Source organism: Taudactylus pleione, unplaced genomic scaffold (genome assembly GCF_031769625.1).
Source record: "Taudactylus pleione unplaced genomic scaffold, aTauple2 ptg000843l, whole genome shotgun sequence".
Lineage (NCBI taxonomy): Eukaryota > Metazoa > Chordata > Amphibia > Anura > Myobatrachidae > Taudactylus > Taudactylus pleione.
Genome location: NW_028285245.1, coordinates 2,051,282 through 2,071,098, shown reverse-complemented (window position 1 = coordinate 2,071,098; position 19,817 = coordinate 2,051,282). Strand labels below are relative to the sequence as shown.

Here is a 19,817-nt window from a genome sequence, read left to right as displayed (position 1 = left end):
TACATCGGTTCAGCATTTGTCCGATGTTTTACAAGGCGAGTCTGTGTTGCGGCCTCATAAGTGGCCGGTGGCGTCTCTGTCTGCTCCTTATGAGGATGACGACGTGACGTCTGATTATGGGGAGATTCTGGATCTATCTGACCAAGAACCTTTCCGTACCAAAGAGCTGGACTCTAAGTCCAAGGTGTATATCCCTGGTCTTATTCGGGCAGTCCGCACAGCTTTAGTTATTGAGGATGAGGATCCTCCGATGGCCAAATCCAAATATGCCTTTTTTAAGGATATTAAGGGCGAGGCTACGGTGTTCCCTCTTTCTGATCAAAGTGGATCATTTAGAGAAGGCGTGGAAAAATCCAGGAAAATGGTATCAGCCCCAGAGGTGCTTAGCCGTGGCTTATCCGTTTGCGGACAATTATTTTTCTAAGTGGGAATCCCCTCCGCAGGTGGATTCACGTCACACGCCTAGTCAGAAGTCCCACGTTGCCTATGCCTTCGCTGTCATCCTTGAAGGATGTCACAGACCGCAGGGTGGAGATCTGCCTCAAATCCGTTTATTCCCTGGCAGGGGGAGCATCCAGACCGGCTATGGCCGTGTGTTGGGTAGCCAGGGCTATGGAGTGCTGGGCGGATAGTTGGGAGGCGTCTTTGGACTCTGACTGTTCGGCTGAACAGGCCGAGTTGGTGGGCATTCTCCAAGACTCGGCCACTTACATCAATGAAGCAGCCTTAGATATTTGTATGCTCACCTCTAGGATTTCCTCTGCAGCTGTGGCTGCTTGTCGCACCTTATGGTTGCGTTCTTGGAAGGCGGACGCTGATTCCAAAAAAGGGATTAGAAGGTCTGCCTTTCAATGGAGAGGTCCTATTTGGTCCAGATCTGGACAAAATAGTAGCTACGTTGGCAGCAGCAAAATCTGCATGTCTCCCGTCTGCTACGATGCATTCAAGTGCTGGTATGTCGTCCTTACGGCCTCACAGGGTCCAAGGTAGGCCTAAAGCACAGTCCTTTCCACGACAGGCTGGGACCAAGAAATCGTCCAAGCCCAGGAAACAGGCCTAGAGTACCAGACGTCCGGCCCCTAGGTCAGATAACAAACCTATGGCCTGACGGTCCGGCCCTCCCTTTGGGGGACCCCATAGGGGGGTGCCGCCTGCTTCAGTTCGCCCAGTGCTGGTCGAGAGTTACGACAGACACTTGGGTTCAGATGGTGGTCTCTCACGGGTATGCCCTCTCCTTTCGGCACAGGCCTCCATTCCGTTTTTTTCACCACAAGCCTTCCGCTAGACCGGAGCAAAGCTTCGGAACTACGGAAGGTTTTGCACACTATGCTCCAGGCTGGAGTTATAGTGCATGTTCCAATTTCCCAGAGGGGCCAGGGTTTCTATTCCAATCTATTTTTGGTGCAGAAACCCAATGGGTCTTACCGTCCAATGCTCAACCTAAAAGGCCCTCAACAAGTCATTGAAGGGGCCTTGGTTTCGGATGGAGACCCTGCGGTCCATTATTCTGGCACTGGACCCTGGGGACTACATGGTGTCATTGGACATCCAGGACGCTTACCTGCATGTCCCTATTTTTTTTTTGCGCCATCAGCAGTTCCTCAGATTTGCAATCTGCACGGAAGCTGCCTTTTGGCCTGGCGACTGCTCCACGGGTATTCGCCAAGGTCGTGGTGGTCATAGCGGCTCTCCTGCGGATGCAGGGAGTCCGACTGTTGCCTTATCTGGACGACCTCCTATTGATAGCAGGGTCTCCAGAGGTTCTTTTACACCATCTGGATCTGACGATTGCGGTACTGCAACGTCACGGCTGGTTGATAAACTGGCAGAAGTCCACTCTCACCGCGTCTCAGAGGATCCTGCACCTCGGGGCCTTCTTGGACTCCAGGCAGCAGCGGATCTTTGTGACGGAGGAAAAGATCCTGGCTCTGCAGTTGAGGGTGCGCAGTTGTCTGCAGTGTCGTCGAGTGTCGATTCACTCGGCAATGAGGTTATTGGGCTCAATGGTGTCGGTATTCGACATGGTGGAGTATGCCCAATTTCACTCCAGACCTCTGCAGCTATTGATCTTGTCCAGGTGGAATGGATTGCATCAGTGTCTCAGGTCCCAGACGATAGTGCTCACTCCGGAGGTTCGCCTGTCTCTAACCTGGTGGTTGCAGACGACCCACCTCAACAAGGGTCGTCCGTTCTGGCTGGCGAACTGGGTCCTGTTAACAACGGACGCCAGTCTCCGGGGCTGGGGAGCTGTCACGGGTCCACACTTGTTTCAGGGCAGGTGGACTCGGGCAGAAGCGGAGCTTCCACTAAACATCTTGGAACTCGTGCGGTGTTCAGAGCTCTCCAACTGGCGCAGCCGGCTCTCCAGGGTCACCCTGTGCAGTCCAGTCGGACATCGCCACCACAGTGGCCTATTTAAACACACAAGGAGGAACCCGCAGTCGGGCAGCACTCGCAGAAGTGTCCCGCATTCTGGTCTGGGCGGAGCGCAATCTCCCGGCAATATCAGCAGTGTTCATCCCGGGAGTCCTCAACTGGGAAGCGGATTTTCTCAGCAGGCAGGACGTGCATCCGGGAGAGTGGTCTTTGCACCAGGATGTCTTTCAGATTCTGGTGGGCAAGTGGGGTCTTCCAGAGATAGACCTCATGGCGTCCCGACACAACAACAAGTTGCCGGTGTACGGGTCTCGAACAAGAGACGAAAAGGCGTCTCTGGTGGATGCTCTGTCCGTCCAGTGGACGTTCCAGTTTGCCTACCTTTTCCCTCCGTTTTCCCTTCTTCAGCGGGTAATACGGAAATTCAAACGAGAAGGAGGTACGCTACTGTTGATAGCTCCCGAGTGGCCCAGACGGCACTGGTTTTCCGACCCCAGAGTCAGTAGACGTTCCTCTGAGGTTACCATTTCGACCGGATCTGCTGTCACGGGGTCTTTGTCTTCACCCGGACCTGACTCGGCTGTCTTTGCCGGCGTTGCTGTTCAAACGGTCATGCTAAAGTCCAGAGGGTTTTCTGGCTCTGTGGTGCAAACCATGCTAAGAGCTCGTAAACCTTCCTCGGCAAGAATCTACTATCGTGTGTGGCATACTTTCTTCCAGTGGTGTAGACCTAGAGGGTATTCCCCTAGGGAGTTCCGCCTGTCTAGGGTGTTGGCTTTCCTACAGGCTGGACTGGATCATGGGCTTCGCCTGGCTTCTCTGAAAGTGCAGGTGTCTGCCCTGTCAGTCTGGTTTCATCATAGGATTGATGCGCTCTCTGATGTGCGCACCTTTATGCAAGGTGTTCTTCGCATTCAGCCACCTTTTGTTCGGTGGCGCCTTAGGTTTTGGCTGTGGTCCTCAGAGTTCTCCAGGGACCGCCGTTTGAAACACTGGGCTCAGTGGACTTCAAATGGCTTACAGCTAAAACCATATTCCTTCGGGCCATTGCCTCGGCCAGAAGGGTTTCGGATTTAGGGGCTCTCTCTTGTAGACCCCCTTTGCTGATTTTTCAGAGGAATAGGGCGGTGCTTCGCACTCGTTCGGGATTCCTTCCCAAAGTGGTATCCAGTGTTCACATCAATGAGGAAATTGTTGTGCCGGCTTTCAATTCACCTGGACTTTCAGTGGGTGACGCCACTTGGGATGTTGTGCGGGCATTGAGAATTTGTTGACCGCACTTCTTCTTTTAGGAAGTCGGACGCCTTGTTTGTCCTCTATGGCTTACGTAAAAAGGGTTGGCCTGCTTCAAAGTAGACTTTGGCAGGCTTGATTCGTATGGCAATTTCAGAAGCTTATCTTCATGAAGGTCTTCCAGTTCCCTCCTCGGTGAGGGCTCATTCCACTAGGTCTGTGGGTCCTTCGTGGGCAGCTAGACGTGGTGCCTCTGCAGTTCAGATCTGCAAGGCTGCTACGTAGTCTTCTGTCCATACCTTTGTGAGGTATTACGCTTTCTACTTCAGGGTCCATAGGGGGTCCACAGGGTTGACCTTGGGGGTTATAGCTGGAACAGGATCCATGGGCACCACACAGTTAAGCTTTTAGCTCCCAGGATGCACTTGGGTCCTCCTCTATACCCCGCCCCCGAGCCACAGGCACCTCAGTGTAAGCTGGTGCCCGGCCGGAGTCGGTCACCGCGCAGGGGGGCTGCAGGAGCAGCCCCCAGAAGCTTTTTATTTTAAGTTAAATTTTATTTAGTTTTAATCTATTTTTACTACAGACGGCAGCGAAGGGCTGTCTGTACAGACGCCCACGCTGCCGCTCTGATCCCCGACTGGCGCCGCGACGCCAGTACTGATCTGGGGATCGCGGCGGGAGGACAGAGTCCGTACTAGCCGGACTCTGTCTACCTCCCAGGACTGCTGCCGGAGTCGCCGGGGATGCAGGTAAGCCGCGCGTCGCTGGCTAGCGGCGGCGCGCGGAATGCCTTAAATGCAGTCCTTTAGCCTCCGGTCCTGGGGACAGACCGGAGGCTGCTGGCAGTGGCGGCGGGCCCCCCCCCATAACCCGTGGGACCACTAGACCACCAGGGATAACCGGCAAGCGGGAAGCCAGCATCCCTGGGGTTATGGCCAGCCAGGGGAGGAAGCCTTCCCTGTCAGCGGCTCCTCCCCTCAGCTCAGCGCGCCTTTCAGCACGCAGTCTGGCGTCGTTGAGCTGCAGATTCCTCGGCCACTCCTCCTCTGAGGTCTCCAGCGGCCATTTTCCCACAGTGGCAGCGCAGATCTCAGGGAGCACGCGGACCGGTCCCCCTGTGTACCTCTCCCCTGATTAAGGACAGCGTACACAGCACTATAGCCCTCCCAGACACTGAATCTGGGCAGGTTGATTGTAGTGGAAAGGTGCAGTGAGTATATCTTCCTGCATGGTATGTGACTTTTTGCTAGTGCTGCCTGTCTGTGCTTATTTTCTACTTACTGTCAGCTTATACCTATCCCTTTACTTCTCCTACAAGCCCTGCAGGTGTGTGGGGGAGGGGCGTTTCTACTGACCTCACTTATATAGATCACGTATTTGTGAGGTCCGTCACATACAGTAGTGTGCTACTCAGTGCCATATTGTGGGCTGTTGTTCAGCACACCGGTGAGTACGTTTCACTTCTACCCTGGTGCCAGATATATAATATATTCTGTCATGTCAGACGAGGAGGTTGAGCGCTCAGTGGCTCCGGTGTTGGCCTCCTGCGGACGCTGTTCTGCAGGAGTAGATAGGGAGGATTTGTCACAGGATGGCCTGTGTAGTCGATGCCAGGTGGCTCCTGGCCCATCCAGACCTTCTCTGGTGCAGGAACCACCGTGGGCGATGTTTTCTCAAGTGCTGGTGTCTATTGCGGACCGTCTGTCGGTCCCGACTGCTCTCCCTACTAGGGCGGTGCCCCAGCCGACCATCCCCCATTCCCCGGGTGTCCCGCAGTTATTGCGGAGTCCTCCTGGGTCTCAATCAGTTGGTCCCTATGCGGGGTTGCCTATGTATATACAGGCTTCCCCTGTGCCGCAGCAGCCTGTGGTACCTTTTCAGGCCCCTATGGCGACGCCTCCACCATGGGTGGATGTGCTCTCCAACTCCGTGCAAAATTTGGCGGCCGCTTCCTCGGCTTTTCAGTCAATGTTGCAGACTGACATGCCTTCTAGGATTTCTAAACGCCCACTCATGACACGGGCTGCTCAGGTATCGGACTCAGAGGGTTCCTCAGATGATGGGGAGGTCCCTGATGACACTGACTCGGACGCCTCGGTCCAGGAAAGGGATACCAAGTCGTCCATTAATGTGCGAGCACTAGTTAGGGCGGTGCGAGCTATTCTTCTTATAGAGGATGAGGCACCGGTTCCTAGGTTGAAGTTTCCTAGTTTCAAAAAAACTAAGGTGGCTTCTGCGGTGTTTCCCCTGTCGGATCAGTTGACGGATCATATGGCGGTAGCTTGGCAGGCGCCCAGTAAGAGATTCCTTCCTCAGAAGCGGTTGGCTTCTAATTACCCCTTCCCTGAGGCACATTGTAAAAAATGGGAAACTCCACCGGCGGTGGATTCCCATGTCACCCGTTTAACTCGGGGCGCCACCTTACCATTACCGTCGATATCCTCGCTGATGGATCCCACGGACAGGAAAGTTGAGACTTGCTTAAAGTCTATTTACTCCCTCTCCGGGGCGGTGGCCCGACCGTCCATGGCCATTTCCTGGGTGGCCAAGGCCATTGAGGGGTGGGCCAATGCATTGGAAGATACCTTCCCGGACGATGCTCCGGATGTCCAGCGGGCGTTGTTGGGACAAATGAGGGACGCCGCTTCTTACATTGGAGAAGCTTCTTTAGATGCTAGTCTGCTGACCTCGCGGGTATCGGCTGCAGCGGTGTCTGCCCGCCGATCCTTATGGTTGCGGTCCTGGAGAGCGGACTCTGATTCAAAGAAAGGTCTGGAGGCCTTACCTTTCAATGGGGAATTACTATTTGGTCCGGACTTGGACAAAATAGTGGACACCCTGGCTAAATCCAAGTCGGCCTTCCTCCCTTCGGTGGCACTGCCTGCTAAGGTTCGGAGTTCGGCTTTTCGTTCCTTTCGGGTTCAGGGTAAGGCGAAAGGTCAGTCCTTCCCGAGACAGTCTGCGAGTAAGACGGCCTCTAAACCCAAGAAGCAAGCCTGGAGTGCTCGGCGCCCTTCTTCCAAGCAGGAAGATAAACCTGCGGCCTGATGGGACGGGCCTCCCTCTGGGGGACCTCAGAGTGGGAGGCCGACTTCTTCTATTTGCCCAGTGCTGGCACAATACCACCACGGATGCCTGGGTTCGAGAAGTGGTCTCCCAGGGGTACGCCCTGTCTTTTCGGCACAGACCACCCCACCAGTTTTTCTGCACAAGTCCTTCTCAGAACAAGACCAAGGCGTTACAGGTTCAGGAGGCTATAGAGTCCTTGCTGAAAGCAGGGGTCATTGTTCCCGTTCCTCTATCACAACGAGGGACGGGGTATTATTCGTCTCTGTTTCTGGTGCAGAAACCCAATGGTTCTCATCGCCCTATCCTCAACTTGAAGTCTCTGAACAAATTCCTCAGAGTTCCCAAGTTCAGGATGGAAACGTTACGTTCCATCATTCTGGCGATGGAACCGGGGGATTACATGGTGTCCCTGGACATCCAGGACGCCTACCTCCATGTTCCGATAGCATCTTCACACCAGCGGTATCTGAGGTTCGCTATCCTTCAACACCACTATCAGTTCCAGGTGCTACCCTTTGGTCTCTCCACGGCACCGAGGGTGTTCATGAAGATTATGGCGGTCATGGCCGCACATCTTCGGAACCAGAATGTACGGCTGTTGCCGTACCTGGACGACCTCCTGTTGCTGGCGAGCTCCCCGAAGGTACTGCTTCAACATCTCCACCTGACGATCGCTTGCCTGCAAGCGCACGGGTGGTTGATAAATTGGAAAAAGTCCTCTCTGATTCCATCACAGCGGATGGTTCAATTGGGAGCCCTGCTGGATTCGCGTCAGCAAAGGATCTTCCTGACTCCGGAGAAGGTCGCCTCACTACAGCTGCGGATACGCATTTGCCTGAGCCGTTGCCGCCTGTCGGTCCATTCGGCTATGAGAGTTCTGGGGTCCATGGTGTCGACATTCGACATGGTGGAATTTGCCCAGTTCCATTCCCGGCCCCTGCAGGGGCTGATTCTATCAGAATGGAACGGGTTACCTCACCGGATCCGCTCTCAGTTGCTGGTGTTGTCTCCGGACGTTCGGCTATCTTTGGCTTGGTGGCTTCAGACAGCTCATCTGGTCGAGGGGCGCCCATTTTGGATCCCGGACTGGGTCCTGCTCACGACGGATGCCAGTCTCCGGGGTTGGGGGGCAGTGACCGGCTCTTTGTCGCTTCAGGGTCGTTGGTCAGCGGAAGAAGCACTTCTCCCCATCAACATCCTGGAACTGCGGGCAGTATACAAGGCCCTGCAGTCGTCCGGCCCCGCTCTTCACGGAAGGGCGGTACAGGTGCAGTCCGACAACGCCACCACGGTGGCGTATATCAATCACCAAGGCGGAACTCGCAGTCAGGCAGCGATGTCGGAGGTGTCTCGTATCCTGTCTTGGGCGGAGGGTCACATTCCAGCGATCTCGGCAGTCTTCATCCCCGGAGTCCTCAATTGGAAGGCGGACTTCCTCAGCCGTCACGACGTGCATCCCGGGGAATGGTCGCTTCACCCAGAGGTGTTTCAGCTACTCGTGGACAGGTGGGGACTGCCGGAGCTGGACTTGATGGCCTCCCGTCACAATCACAAGTTGCCCGTTTACGGGTCAAGGACAAGAGACGCAGGTGCAAGTCTGGTGGATGCGCTGTCGGTGACATGGACGTTTCACCTGGCGTATCTGTTTCCTCCGATATCCCTGCTTCCTCGGGTTCTGCGGAAATTCAAGCAGGACGGCGGCATGCTCGTGCTGGTAGCTCCGGCGTGGCCCAGACGTCCTTGGTACTCCGATCTGAGGAGCCTCTCCATCGACGCTCCGTACCTTCTTCCTCAACGTCGGGACCTGTTGTCTCAGGGGCCCTGCCTTTACCCGGATCTGGGTCGGCTGTCTTTGACGGCGTGGCTCTTGAGACAGCCGTCTTGAGGTCTCGGGGCTTCTCCAGTTCGGTTATTGGTACGATGCTCAGGGCACGCAAGCCTGCTTCAGCACGGATTTATCACAGAGTGTGGCACACTTACTTTCAGTGGTGTGAGTCCAGACTTTATGATCCTCAGGTGTTCCGAGTTTCTAGGATCTTGGAATTTCTTCAGTCAGGATTGGATCTCGGCTTACGCCTTGCATCTCTGAAGGTTCATGTGTCCGCCTTGTCCGTGTGGTTTCAACGGCGGATTGCAATACTACCAGACGTTCACACCTTTTTCCAAGGTGTTCTTAGGATCCAGCCTCCCTTTGTGCCTCCTGTGGCTCCTTGGGACTTGGCGGTGGTGCTACGGGTCCTGCAGGGTCCTCCGTTTGAGCCTCTTGAGGCGGTGGAGCTCAAGTGGCTGACATTTAAGACGGTTTTTTTCCTGGCAATTGCTTCGGCCAGGAGGGTGTCTGAATTGGGGGCGCTTTCCTGTCGCCCTCCTTTCCTGATTTTTCACCAGGACAGAGCGGTGCTCCGCACTCGTCCTGAGTTTTTGCCCAAAGTGGTCTCGAAGTTCCATATTAATCAGGAACTTGTTGTGCCAGTTTTTCAGTCCCCTGATCTTTCAGCTGGTGAGACTTCCTTAGATGTGGTCCGGGCGCTTAGAATTTATGTAGACCGGACGGCTTCGGTTAGGAAGTCTGATTCCTTGTTTATCCTCTTTGGTTTTCACAAGAGGGGTTGGCCTGCCAACAAACAAACGTTAGCCCGTTGGCTTCGTTCCGTTATTTGTGAGGCTTATGCACAGGAGGGCTTACCTGTGCCAGCCTCTGTTAAGGCTCATTCCACTCGTTCTGTGGGTCCCTCTTGGGCTGCTAGACGTGGCGCTTCTGCTGTTCAGCTGTGTAAGGCGGCCACTTGGTCTTCAATTCAAACGTTTTTGAGGTTCTATGCGTTTGACACCTTTGCCTCTCAGGATGCATCCTTTGGGCGCCGGGTACTCCTTTCAGCACAGGAGCGTCCCCGCCCTTAGTTGTACTGCTTTGGGACATCCCCAAGGTCAACCCTGTGGACCCCCTATGGACCCTGAAGTAGAAAACAAGAGATATGGTAAGAACTTACCTTTGTTATCTCTGTTTCTACTAAGTCCATAGGGTCCACAGGGCGCCCGCCCTGACGCACCTGGCTTCAAATGGGCTGTGTGGCTGGTCACCGGTTTTCCGTCTCCTATTGCTGTGAGTATGGTTTCTTGTGTGTTCCAGTCTTCCTTCTCTCTGTTCCATATTCTCCTCCGGCCTAGGCTGCTTACCAACTGAGGTGCCTGTGGCTCGGGGGCGGGGTATAGAGGAGGACCCAAGTGCATCCTGGGAGCTAAAAGCTTAACTGTGTGGTGCCCATGGATCCTGTTCCAGCTATAAGTCAACCCTGTGGACCCTATGGACTTCGTAGAAACAGAGATAACAAAGGTAAGTTCTTACCATATCTCTTGTTTTTGACACCTTTGCCTCTCAGGATGTTTCCTTCGGGCGGCGGATTCTCCTCTCAGCACAGGAGTGTCCCCACCCTTAAAGGATACTGCTTTGGGACATCCCCAAGGTATCCTGTGGATACCCTATGGACCCTGAAGTAGAAAATATGAGATATGGTAAGAACTTACCCTTGTTATCTCTATTTCTGCGAAGTCCATAGGGTTCCACAGGACTCTCACCTGTACTGCAGATGGGCTTTATTCTGGTGACCGGTTTTTCCGTCTCCCTATGGTGAGAATGTGATTCTTGTGAGTGTCCAGATTTTTTCTTCTCTCTCTTTCTTCTCCTCCTCCGGCCTATGGCTTGTGACGTAACTGAGATGCCTTGGCCCGGGGGCGGAGTATAGGAGAGGGACCCAGATGCATCCGGGGAGGCTGAAAACTTTAACTCTGTGGTGCCTGAAGACTGACGTCATCACCTATACCCAAGGTATCCTGTGGAACCCTATGGACTTTGTAGAAATAGAGATAACAAGGGTAAGTTCTTACCATATCTCATATTTTTGTCATGTTTTATCTCTCCTACAGCCCACGGATCCCTTTTAGTTATGGGTAATTGGGGTGGTCGGGGACAGGGGTGTACTGAGGCTGCATGTTACCCCAATATGTGTCCTGTGTGGACTGTAGTGGGCAGACTGTGGTGATCACGTGACGCCTCTGGAGCTCTGATTGTTACAGACTGTGATTGGCTGGAAGCGTCCTGTATGAGGCCAGGTCACGCGGTGTCTGTATACCGGCCAGGTCATGCGGTGTCTGTATACCGGCCAGGGCTTGCAGGTCTCTGAGGATGATCTGGTGATATCTGTACTCTGTGCCAATGTATCTCACAGATTTCTATTGTTTGGCGTTGGCGGCCATTTTAATCTGTGCATGCTGTGGTTTGTGGTGGTTTTGGCTATCAAATCGTCCAAATCACTGCATGTGTGTCCAGGTATAATGACCATAACACTCAGCACGAGGTCCCCAGGACTGAAGGCTGCCATTGTGTGTTCATGTTTAGGTTCTGGGCAGGTGCCTGTAGAATTTATCCTCTTCATTCTCTCTCCTGGTGAAGGTAAATCCAGACTATGAGGGAACATTTACCTTTGAAAATGACTTTCCTGCCCTGCAGCCCAATGCTCCAGACCCAGGTGAGGATCCACAGACCGTGACAGCAGCTTACCGGGGAGGGACAGGGGTCATCGGAGATAGTAGAGGAGGGGAAGGGGTCATCTAGGTGTCAGTACAGGAAGCAGGACTTCAAATCTAGTCTCTGGTGATTTTATTATTAACTTTTCCTTTGTCCCTTCCTTATGTCTCTGTCTCAGGTCCCAGTGAGCACCCACTGCTGCAAGCAAGATCGGCCCGAGGAGTTTGGTAATCGTTCCTTTATGCAGTTATATGTCTTTGTGCTGCGTTGTGTCAGACGGCAGCTTCACCTATTGCGCCTTATAGTGTCAGGATGACGATGCTGAATGCGGTTATATACAGCTACACCTCTAGCTCAGCGTTCTGTCAGGGTGTAGCACAGCATTCTGTCAGGGTGTAGCTCAGCGTTCTGTCAGGGTGTAGCGCAGCTTCTGTCAGGGTGTAGCGCAGCGTTCTGTCAGGGTGTAGCGCAGCGTTCTGTCAGGGTGTAGCGCAGCGTTCTGTCAGGGTGTAGCGCAGCGCTCTGTCAGGGTGTAGCGCAGCGCTCTGTCAGGGTGTAGCGCAGCGCTCTGTCAGGGTGTAGCGCAGCGCTCTGTCAGGGTGTAGCGCAGCGCTCTGTCAGGGTGTAGCGCAGCGCTCTGTCAGGGTGTAGCTCAGCGCTCTGTCAGGGTGTAGCTCAGCGCTCTGTCAGGGTGTAGCTCAGCGCTCTGTCAGGGTGTAGCTCAGCGCTCTGTCAGGGTGTAGCTCAGCGTTCTGTCAGGGTGTAGCTCAGCGTTCTGTCAGGGTGTAGCTCAGCGTTCTGTCAGGGTGTAGCTCAGCGTTCTGTCAGGGTGTAGAGCAGCGTTCTGTCAGGGTGTAGAGCAGCGTTCTGTCAGGGTGTAGCTCAGCGTTCTGTCAGGGTGTAGAGCAGCGTTAGCTCAGCGCTCTGTCAGGGTGTAGCGCAGCGTTCTGTCAGGGTGTAGCGCAGCGTTCTGTCAGGGTGTAGCGCAGCGTTCTGTCAGGGTGTAGCGCAGCGTTCTGTCAGGGTGCAGGGCAGCGTTCTGTCAGGGTGCAGCGCAGCGTTCTGTCAGGGTGCAGCGCAGCGTTCTGTCAGGGTGCAGCGCAGCGTTGTGTCAGGGTGTAGAGCAGCGCTGTGTCAGGGTGTAGAGCAGCGTTAGCTCAGCGTTCTGTCAGGGTGTAGAGCAGCGTTATCTCAGCGTTCTGTCAGGGTGTAGCTCAGCGCTCTGTCAGGGTGTAGAGCAGCGTTCTGTCAGGGTGTAGAGCAGCGCTCTGTCAGGGTGTAGAGCAGCGCTCTGTCAGGGTGACAGAGCAGCGTTCTGTCAGGGTGACAGAGCAGCGTTCTGTCAGGGTGTAGCGCAGCGTTCTGTCAGGGTGCAGCGCAGCGTTGTGTCAGGGTGCAGCGCAGCGTTGTGTCAGGGTGCAGAGCAGCGCTGTGTCAGGGTGTAGAGCAGCGTTCTGTCAGGGTGCAGCGCAGCGTTCTGTCAGGGTGCAGCGCAGCGTTGTGTCAGGGTGTAGAGCAGCGTTCTGTCAGGGTGTAGAGCAGCGCTCTGTCAGGGTGTAGAGCAGCGTTCTGTCAGGGTGTAGAGCAGCGTTCTGTCAGGGTGTAGAGCAGCGTTCTGTCAGGGTGTAGCGCAGCATTCTGTCAGGGTGTAGAGCAGCGCTCTGTCAGGGTGTAGAGCAGCGTTCTGTCAGGGTGTAGAGCAGCGCTCTGTCAGGGTGTAGCTCAGCGCTCTGTCAGGGTGTAGAGCAGCGCTCTGTCAGGGTGTAGAGCAGCGCTCTATCAGGGTGTAGCTCAGTGCTATGTCAGGGTGACAGAGCAGCGCTCTGTCAGGCTGCAGTGCAGCGCTCTGTCAGGGTGCAGTGCAGCGCTCTGTCAGGGTGCAGTGCAGCGCTCTGTCAGGGTGCAGTGCAGCGTTCTGTCAGGGTGCAGTGCAGCGTTCTATCAGGGTGCAGTGCAGCGCTCTGTCAGTGTGTAGCGCAGCGTTCTGTCAGGGTGCAGCGCAGCGTTCTGTCAGGGTGCAGTGCAGCGCTCTGTCAGGGTGCAGCGCAGCGCTCTGTCAGGGTGCAGAGCAGCGTTAGCTCAGCGTTCTGTCAGGGTGTAGAGCAGCGTTATCTCAGCGTTCTGTCAGGGTGTAGAGCAGCGCTCTGTCAGGGTGTAGCTCAGCGCTCTGTCAGGGTGTAGAGCAGCGTTATCTCAGCGTTCTGTCAGGGTGTAGCTCAGCGCTCTGTCAGGGTGTAGAGCAGCGCTCTGTCAGGGTGTAGCGCAGCGTTCTGTCAGGGTGTAGCTCAGCGCTCTGTCAGGGTGTAGAGCAGCGCTGTGTCAGGGTGTAGAGCAGCGCTCTGTCAGGGTGTAGAGCAGCGCTCTGTCAGGGTGACAGAGCAGCGTTCTGTCAGGGTGACAGAGCAGCGTTCTGTCAGGGTGACAGAGCAGCGTTCTGTCAGGGTGACAGAGCAGCGTTCTGTCAGGGTGTAGCGCAGCGTTCTGTCAGGGTGCAGTGCAGCGTTGTGTCAGGGTGCAGCGCAGCGTTGTGTCAGGGTGTAGAGCAGCGCTGTGTCAGGGTGTAGAGCAGCGTTCTGTCAGGGTGACAGAGCAGCGTTCTGTCAGGGTGTAGCGCAGCGTTCTGTCAGGGTGCAGCGCAGCGTTGTGTCAGGGTGCAGCACAGCGTTGTGTCAGGGTGTAGAGCAGCGCTGTGTCAGGGTGTAGAGCAGCGTTCTGTCAGGTTGCAGCGCAGCGTTGTGTCAGGGTGTAGAGCAGCGCTCTGTCAGGGTGTAGAGCAGCGCTCTGTCAGGGTGTAGAGCAGCGTTCTGTCAGGGTGTAGAGCAGCGTTCTGTCAGGGTGTAGAGCAGCGTTCTGTCAGGGTGTAGCGCAGCATTCTGTCAGGGTGTAGAGCAGCGCTCTGTCAGGGTGTAGAGCAGCGTTCTGTCAGGGTGTAGAGCAGCGTTCTGTCAGGGTGTAGAGCAGCGCTCTGTCAGGGTGTAGCTCAGCGCTCTGTCAGGGTGTAGAGCAGCGCTCTGTCAGGGTGTAGAGCAGCGCTCTATCAGGGTGTAGCTCAGTGCTATGTCAGGGTGACAGAGCAGCGCTCTGTCAGGCTGCAGTGCAGCGCTCTGTCAGGCTGCAGTGCAGCGCTCTGTCAGGGTGCAGTGCAGCGCTCTGTCAGGGTGCAGTGCAGCGCTCTGTCAGGGTGCAGTGCAGCGTTCTGTCAGGGTGCAGTGCAGCGTTCTGTCAGGGTGCAGTGCAGCGCTCTGTCAGTGTGTAGCGCAGCGTTCTGTCAGGGTGCAGTGCAGCGTTCTGTCAGGGTGCAGTGCAGCGCTCTGTCAGGGTGCAGCGCAGCGCTCTGTCAGGGTGCAGAGCAGCGTTAGCTCAGCGTTCTGTCAGGGTGTAGAGCAGCGTTATCTCAGCGTTCTGTCAGGGTGTAGAGCAGCGCTCTGTCAGGGTGTAGCTCAGCGCTCTGTCAGGGTGTAGAGCAGCGTTATCTCAGCGTTCTGTCAGGGTGTAGCTCAGCACTCTGTCAGGGTGTAGAGCAGCGCTCTGTCAGGGTGTAGCGCAGCGTTCTGTCAGGGTGTAGAGCAGCGCTCTGTCAGGGTGTAGAGCAGCGCTCTGTCAGGGTGTAGAGCAGCGCTCTGTCAGGGTGTAGAGCAGCGCTCTGTCAGGGTGACAGAGCAGCGTTCTGTCAGGGTGTAGAGCAGCGTTCTGTCAGGTTGCAGCGCAGCGTTGTGTCAGGGTGTAGAGCAGCGCTCTGTCAGGGTGTAGAGCAGCGCTCTGTCAGGGTGTAGAGCAGCGTTCTGTCAGGGTGTAGAGCAGCGTTCTGTCAGGGTGTAGAGCAGCGTTCTGTCAGGGTGTAGCGCAGCATTCTGTCAGGGTGTAGAGCAGCGCTCTGTCAGGGTGTAGAGCAGCGTTCTGTCAGGGTGTAGAGCAGCGTTCTGTCAGGGTGACAGAGCAGCGTTCTGTCAGGGTGACAGAGCAGCGTTCTGTCAGGGTGACAGAGCAGCGTTCTGTCAGGGTGTAGCGCAGCGTTCTGTCAGGGTGCAGTGCAGCGTTGTGTCAGGGTGCAGCGCAGCGTTGTGTCAGGGTGTAGAGCAGCGCTGTGTCAGGGTGTAGAGCAGCGTTCTGTCAGGGTGACAGAGCAGCGTTCTGTCAGGGTGTAGCGCAGCGTTCTGTCAGGGTGCAGCGCAGCGTTGTGTCAGGGTGCAGCACAGCGTTGTGTCAGGGTGTAGAGCAGCGCTGTGTCAGGGTGTAGAGCAGCGTTCTGTCAGGTTGCAGCGCAGCGTTGTGTCAGGGTGTAGAGCAGCGCTCTGTCAGGGTGTAGAGCAGCGCTCTGTCAGGGTGTAGAGCAGCGTTCTGTCAGGGTGTAGAGCAGCGTTCTGTCAGGGTGTAGAGCAGCGTTCTGTCAGGGTGTAGCGCAGCATTCTGTCAGGGTGTAGAGCAGCGCTCTGTCAGGGTGTAGAGCAGCGTTCTGTCAGGGTGTAGAGCAGCGTTCTGTCAGGGTGTAGAGCAGCGCTCTGTCAGGGTGTAGCTCAGCGCTCTGTCAGGGTGTAGAGCAGCGCTCTGTCAGGGTGTAGAGCAGCGCTCTATCAGGGTGTAGCTCAGTGCTATGTCAGGGTGACAGAGCAGCGCTCTGTCAGGCTGCAGTGCAGCGCTCTGTCAGGCTGCAGTGCAGCGCTCTGTCAGGGTGCAGTGCAGCGCTCTGTCAGGGTGCAGTGCAGCGCTCTGTCAGGGTGCAGTGCAGCGTTCTGTCAGGGTGCAGTGCAGCGTTCTGTCAGGGTGCAGTGCAGCGCTCTGTCAGTGTGTAGCGCAGCGTTCTGTCAGGGTGCAGTGCAGCGTTCTGTCAGGGTGCAGTGCAGCGCTCTGTCAGGGTGCAGCGCAGCGCTCTGTCAGGGTGCAGAGCAGCGTTAGCTCAGCGTTCTGTCAGGGTGTAGAGCAGCGTTATCTCAGCGTTCTGTCAGGGTGTAGAGCAGCGCTCTGTCAGGGTGTAGCTCAGCGCTCTGTCAGGGTGTAGAGCAGCGTTATCTCAGCGTTCTGTCAGGGTGTAGCTCAGCACTCTGTCAGGGTGTAGAGCAGCGCTCTGTCAGGGTGTAGCGCAGCGTTCTGTCAGGGTGTAGCTCAGCGCTCTGTCAGGGTGTAGAGCAGCGCTCTGTCAGGGTGTAGAGCAGCGCTCTGTCAGGGTGTAGAGCAGCGCTCTGTCAGGGTGACAGAGCAGCGTTCTGTCAGGGTGTAGAGCAGCGTTCTGTCAGGTTGCAGCGCAGCGTTGTGTCAGGGTGTAGAGCAGCGCTCTGTCAGGGTGTAGAGCAGCGCTCTGTCAGGGTGTAGAGCAGCGTTCTGTCAGGGTGTAGAGCAGCGTTCTGTCAGGGTGTAGAGCAGCGTTCTGTCAGGGTGTAGCGCAGCATTCTGTCAGGGTGTAGAGCAGCGCTCTGTCAGGGTGTAGAGCAGCGTTCTGTCAGGGTGTAGAGCAGCGTTCTGTCAGGGTGTAGAGCAGCGCTCTGTCAGGGTGTAGCTCAGCGCTCTGTCAGGGTGTAGAGCAGCGCTCTGTCAGGGTGTAGAGCAGCGCTCTGTCAGGGTGTAGCTCAGCGCTCTGTCAGGGTGCAGTGCAGCGTTCTGTCAGGGTGCAGTGCAGCGCTCTGTCAGGGTGCAGCGCAGCGCTCTGTCAGGGTGCAGAGCAGCGTTAGCTCAGCGTTCTGTCAGGGTGTAGAGCAGCGTTATCTCAGCGTTCTGTCAGGGTGTAGAGCAGCGCTCTGTCAGGGTGTAGCTCAGCGCTCTGTCAGGGTGTAGAGCAGCGTTATCTCAGCGTTCTGTCAGGGTGTAGCTCAGCACTCTGTCAGGGTGTAGAGCAGCGTTCTGTCAGGTTGCAGCGCAGCGTTGTGTCAGGGTGTAGAGCAGCGCTCTGTCAGGGTGTAGAGCAGCGCTCTGTCAGGGTGTAGAGCAGCGTTCTGTCAGGGTGTAGAGCAGCGTTCTGTCAGGGTGTAGAGCAGCGTTCTGTCAGGGTGTAGCGCAGCATTCTGTCAGGGTGTAGAGCAGCGCTCTGTCAGGGTGTAGAGCAGCGTTCTGTCAGGGTGTAGAGCAGCGTTCTGTCAGGGTGTAGAGCAGCGCTCTGTCAGGGTGTAGCTCAGCGCTCTGTCAGGGTGTAGAGCAGCGCTCTGTCAGGGTGTAGAGCAGCGCTCTATCAGGGTGTAGCTCAGTGCTATGTCAGGGTGACAGAGCAGCGCTCTGTCAGGCTGCAGTGCAGCGCTCTGTCAGGCTGCAGTGCAGCGCTCTGTCAGGGTGCAGTGCAGCGCTCTGTCAGGGTGCAGTGCAGCGCTCTGTCAGGGTGCAGTGCAGCGTTCTGTCAGGGTGCAGTGCAGCGTTCTGTCAGGGTGCAGTGCAGCGCTCTGTCAGTGTGTAGCGCAGCGTTCTGTCAGGGTGCAGTGCAGCGTTCTGTCAGGGTGCAGTGCAGCGCTCTGTCAGGGTGCAGCGCAGCGCTCTGTCAGGGTGCAGAGCAGCGTTAGCTCAGCGTTCTGTCAGGGTGTAGAGCAGCGTTATCTCAGCGTTCTGTCAGGGTGTAGAGCAGCGCTCTGTCAGGGTGTAGCTCAGCGCTCTGTCAGGGTGTAGAGCAGCGTTATCTCAGCGTTCTGTCAGGGTGTAGCTCAGCGCTCTGTCAGGGTGTAGAGCAGCGCTCTGTCAGGGTGTAGCGCAGCGTTCTGTCAGGGTGTAGCTCAGCGCTCTGTCAGGGTGTAGAGCAGCGCTCTGTCAGGGTGTAGAGCAGCGCTCTGTCAGGGTGTAGAGCAGCGCTCTGTCAGGGTGACAGAGCAGCGTTCTGTCAGGGTGACAGAGCAGCGTTCTGTCAGGGTGTAGCGCAGCGTTCTGTCAGGGTGCAGTGCAGCGTTGTGTCAGGGTGCAGCGCAGCGTTGTGTCAGGGTGTAGAGCAGCGCTGTGTCAGGGTGTAGAGCAGCGTTCTGTCAGGGTGACAGAGCAGCGTTCTGTCAGGGTGTAGCGCAGCGTTGTGTCAGGGTGCAGCGCAGCGTTGTGTCAGGGTGCAGCGCAGCGTTGTGTCAGGGTGTAGAGCAGCGCTGTGTCAGGGTGTAGAGCAGCGTTCTGTCAGGGTGCAGCGCAGCGTTGTGTCAGGGTGTAGAGCAGCGTTCTGTCAGGGTGTAGAGCAGCGCTCTGTCAGGGTGTAGAGCAGCGTTCTGTCAGGGTGTAGAGCAGCGTTCTGTCAGGGTGTAGAGCAGCGTTCTGTCAGGGTGTAGCGCAGCATTCTGTCAGGGTGTAGAGCAGCGCTCTGTCAGGGTGTAGAGCAGCGTTCTGTCAGGGTGTAGAGCAGCGTTCTGTCAGGGTGTAGAGCAGCGCTCTGTCAGGGTGTAGAGCAGCGCTCTGTCAGGGTGTAGCTCAGCGCTCTGTCAGGGTGACAGAGCAGCGTTCTGTCAGGGTGACAGAGCAGCGTTCTGTCAGGGTGTAGCGCAGCGTTCTGTCAGGGTGCAGCGCAGCGTTCTGTCAGGGTGCAGCGCAGTGTTGTGTCAGGGTGTAGAGCAGCGCTGTGTCAGGGTGTAGAGCAGCGTTCTGTCAGGGTGCAGCGCAGCGTTGTGTCAGGGTGCAGAGCAGCGTTCTGTCAGGGTGTAGAGCAGCGCTCTGTCAGGGTGTAGAGCAGCGCTCTGTCAGGGTGTAAAGCAGCGTTCTGTCAGGGTGTAGAACAGCGTTCTGTCAGGGTGTAGCGCAGCATTCTGTCAGGGTGTAGAGCAGCGCTCTGTCAGGGTGTAGAGCAGCGTTCTGTCAGGGTGTAGAGCAGCGCTCTGTCAGGGTGTAGAGCAGCGCTCTGTCAGGGTGTAGCTCAGCGCTCTGTCAGGGTGTAGCTCAGCGCTCTGTCAGGGTGTAGAGCAGCGCTCTGTCAGGGTGTAGAGCAGCGCTCTGTCAGGGTGTAGAGCAGCGCTCTGTCAGGGTGTAGCTCAGTGCTATGTCAGGGTGACAGAGCAGCGCTCTGTCAGGCTGCAGTGCAGCGCTCTGTCAGGGTGCAGTGCAGCGCTCTGTCAGGGTGCAGTGCAGCGCTCTGTCAGGGTGCAGTGCAGCGTTCTGTCAGGGTGCAGTGCAGCGTTCTGTCAGGGTGCAGTGCAGCGTTCTGTCAGGGTGCAGGGCAGCGCTCTGTCAGTGTGTAGCGCAGCGTTCTGTCAGGGTGCAGTGCAGCGTTCTGTCAGGGTGCAGTGCAGCGCTCTGTCAGGGTGCAGTGCAGCGCTCTGTCAGGGTGCAGTGCAGCGCTCTGTCAGGGTGCAGCGCAGCGCTCTGTCAGGGTGCAGAGCAGCGTTAGCTCAGCGTTCTGTCAGGGTGTAGAGCAGCGTTATCTCAGCGTTCTGTCAGGGTGTAGAGCAGCGCTCTGTCAGGGTGTAGCTCAGCGCTCTGTCGGGGTGTAGAGCAGCGTTATCTCAGCGTTCTGTCAGGGTCTAGCTCAGCGCTCTGTCAGGGTGTAGAGCAGCGCTCTGTCAGGGTGTAGCGCAGCGTTCTGTCAGGGTGTAGCTCAGCGCTCTGTCAGGGTGTAGCTCAGCGCTCTGTCAGGGTGTAGAGCAGCGCTCTGTCAGGGTGCAGAGCAGCGCTCTGTCAGGGTGTAGAGCAGCGCTCTGTCAGGGTGACAGAGCAGCGTTCTGTCAGGGTGACA

The 19,817-nt window shown here is 56.4% G+C and overlaps 1 protein-coding gene across 1 annotated transcript in view; it reads left to right on the top strand.

Annotated features, from left to right (window-relative positions):
• The window catches only part of GALT (galactose-1-phosphate uridylyltransferase), a 79,205-nt gene that overhangs the window by 10,471 nt on the left and 48,917 nt on the right, over nt 1–19,817 (top strand). The window contains exons 3-4 of the mRNA XM_088458610.1: nt 11,132–11,207; nt 11,385–11,433. Coding sequence (XP_088314736.1) covers nt 11,132–11,207; nt 11,385–11,433 — 125 coding nt within the window. The remainder of the gene's footprint in view (nt 1–11,131; nt 11,208–11,384; nt 11,434–19,817) is intronic.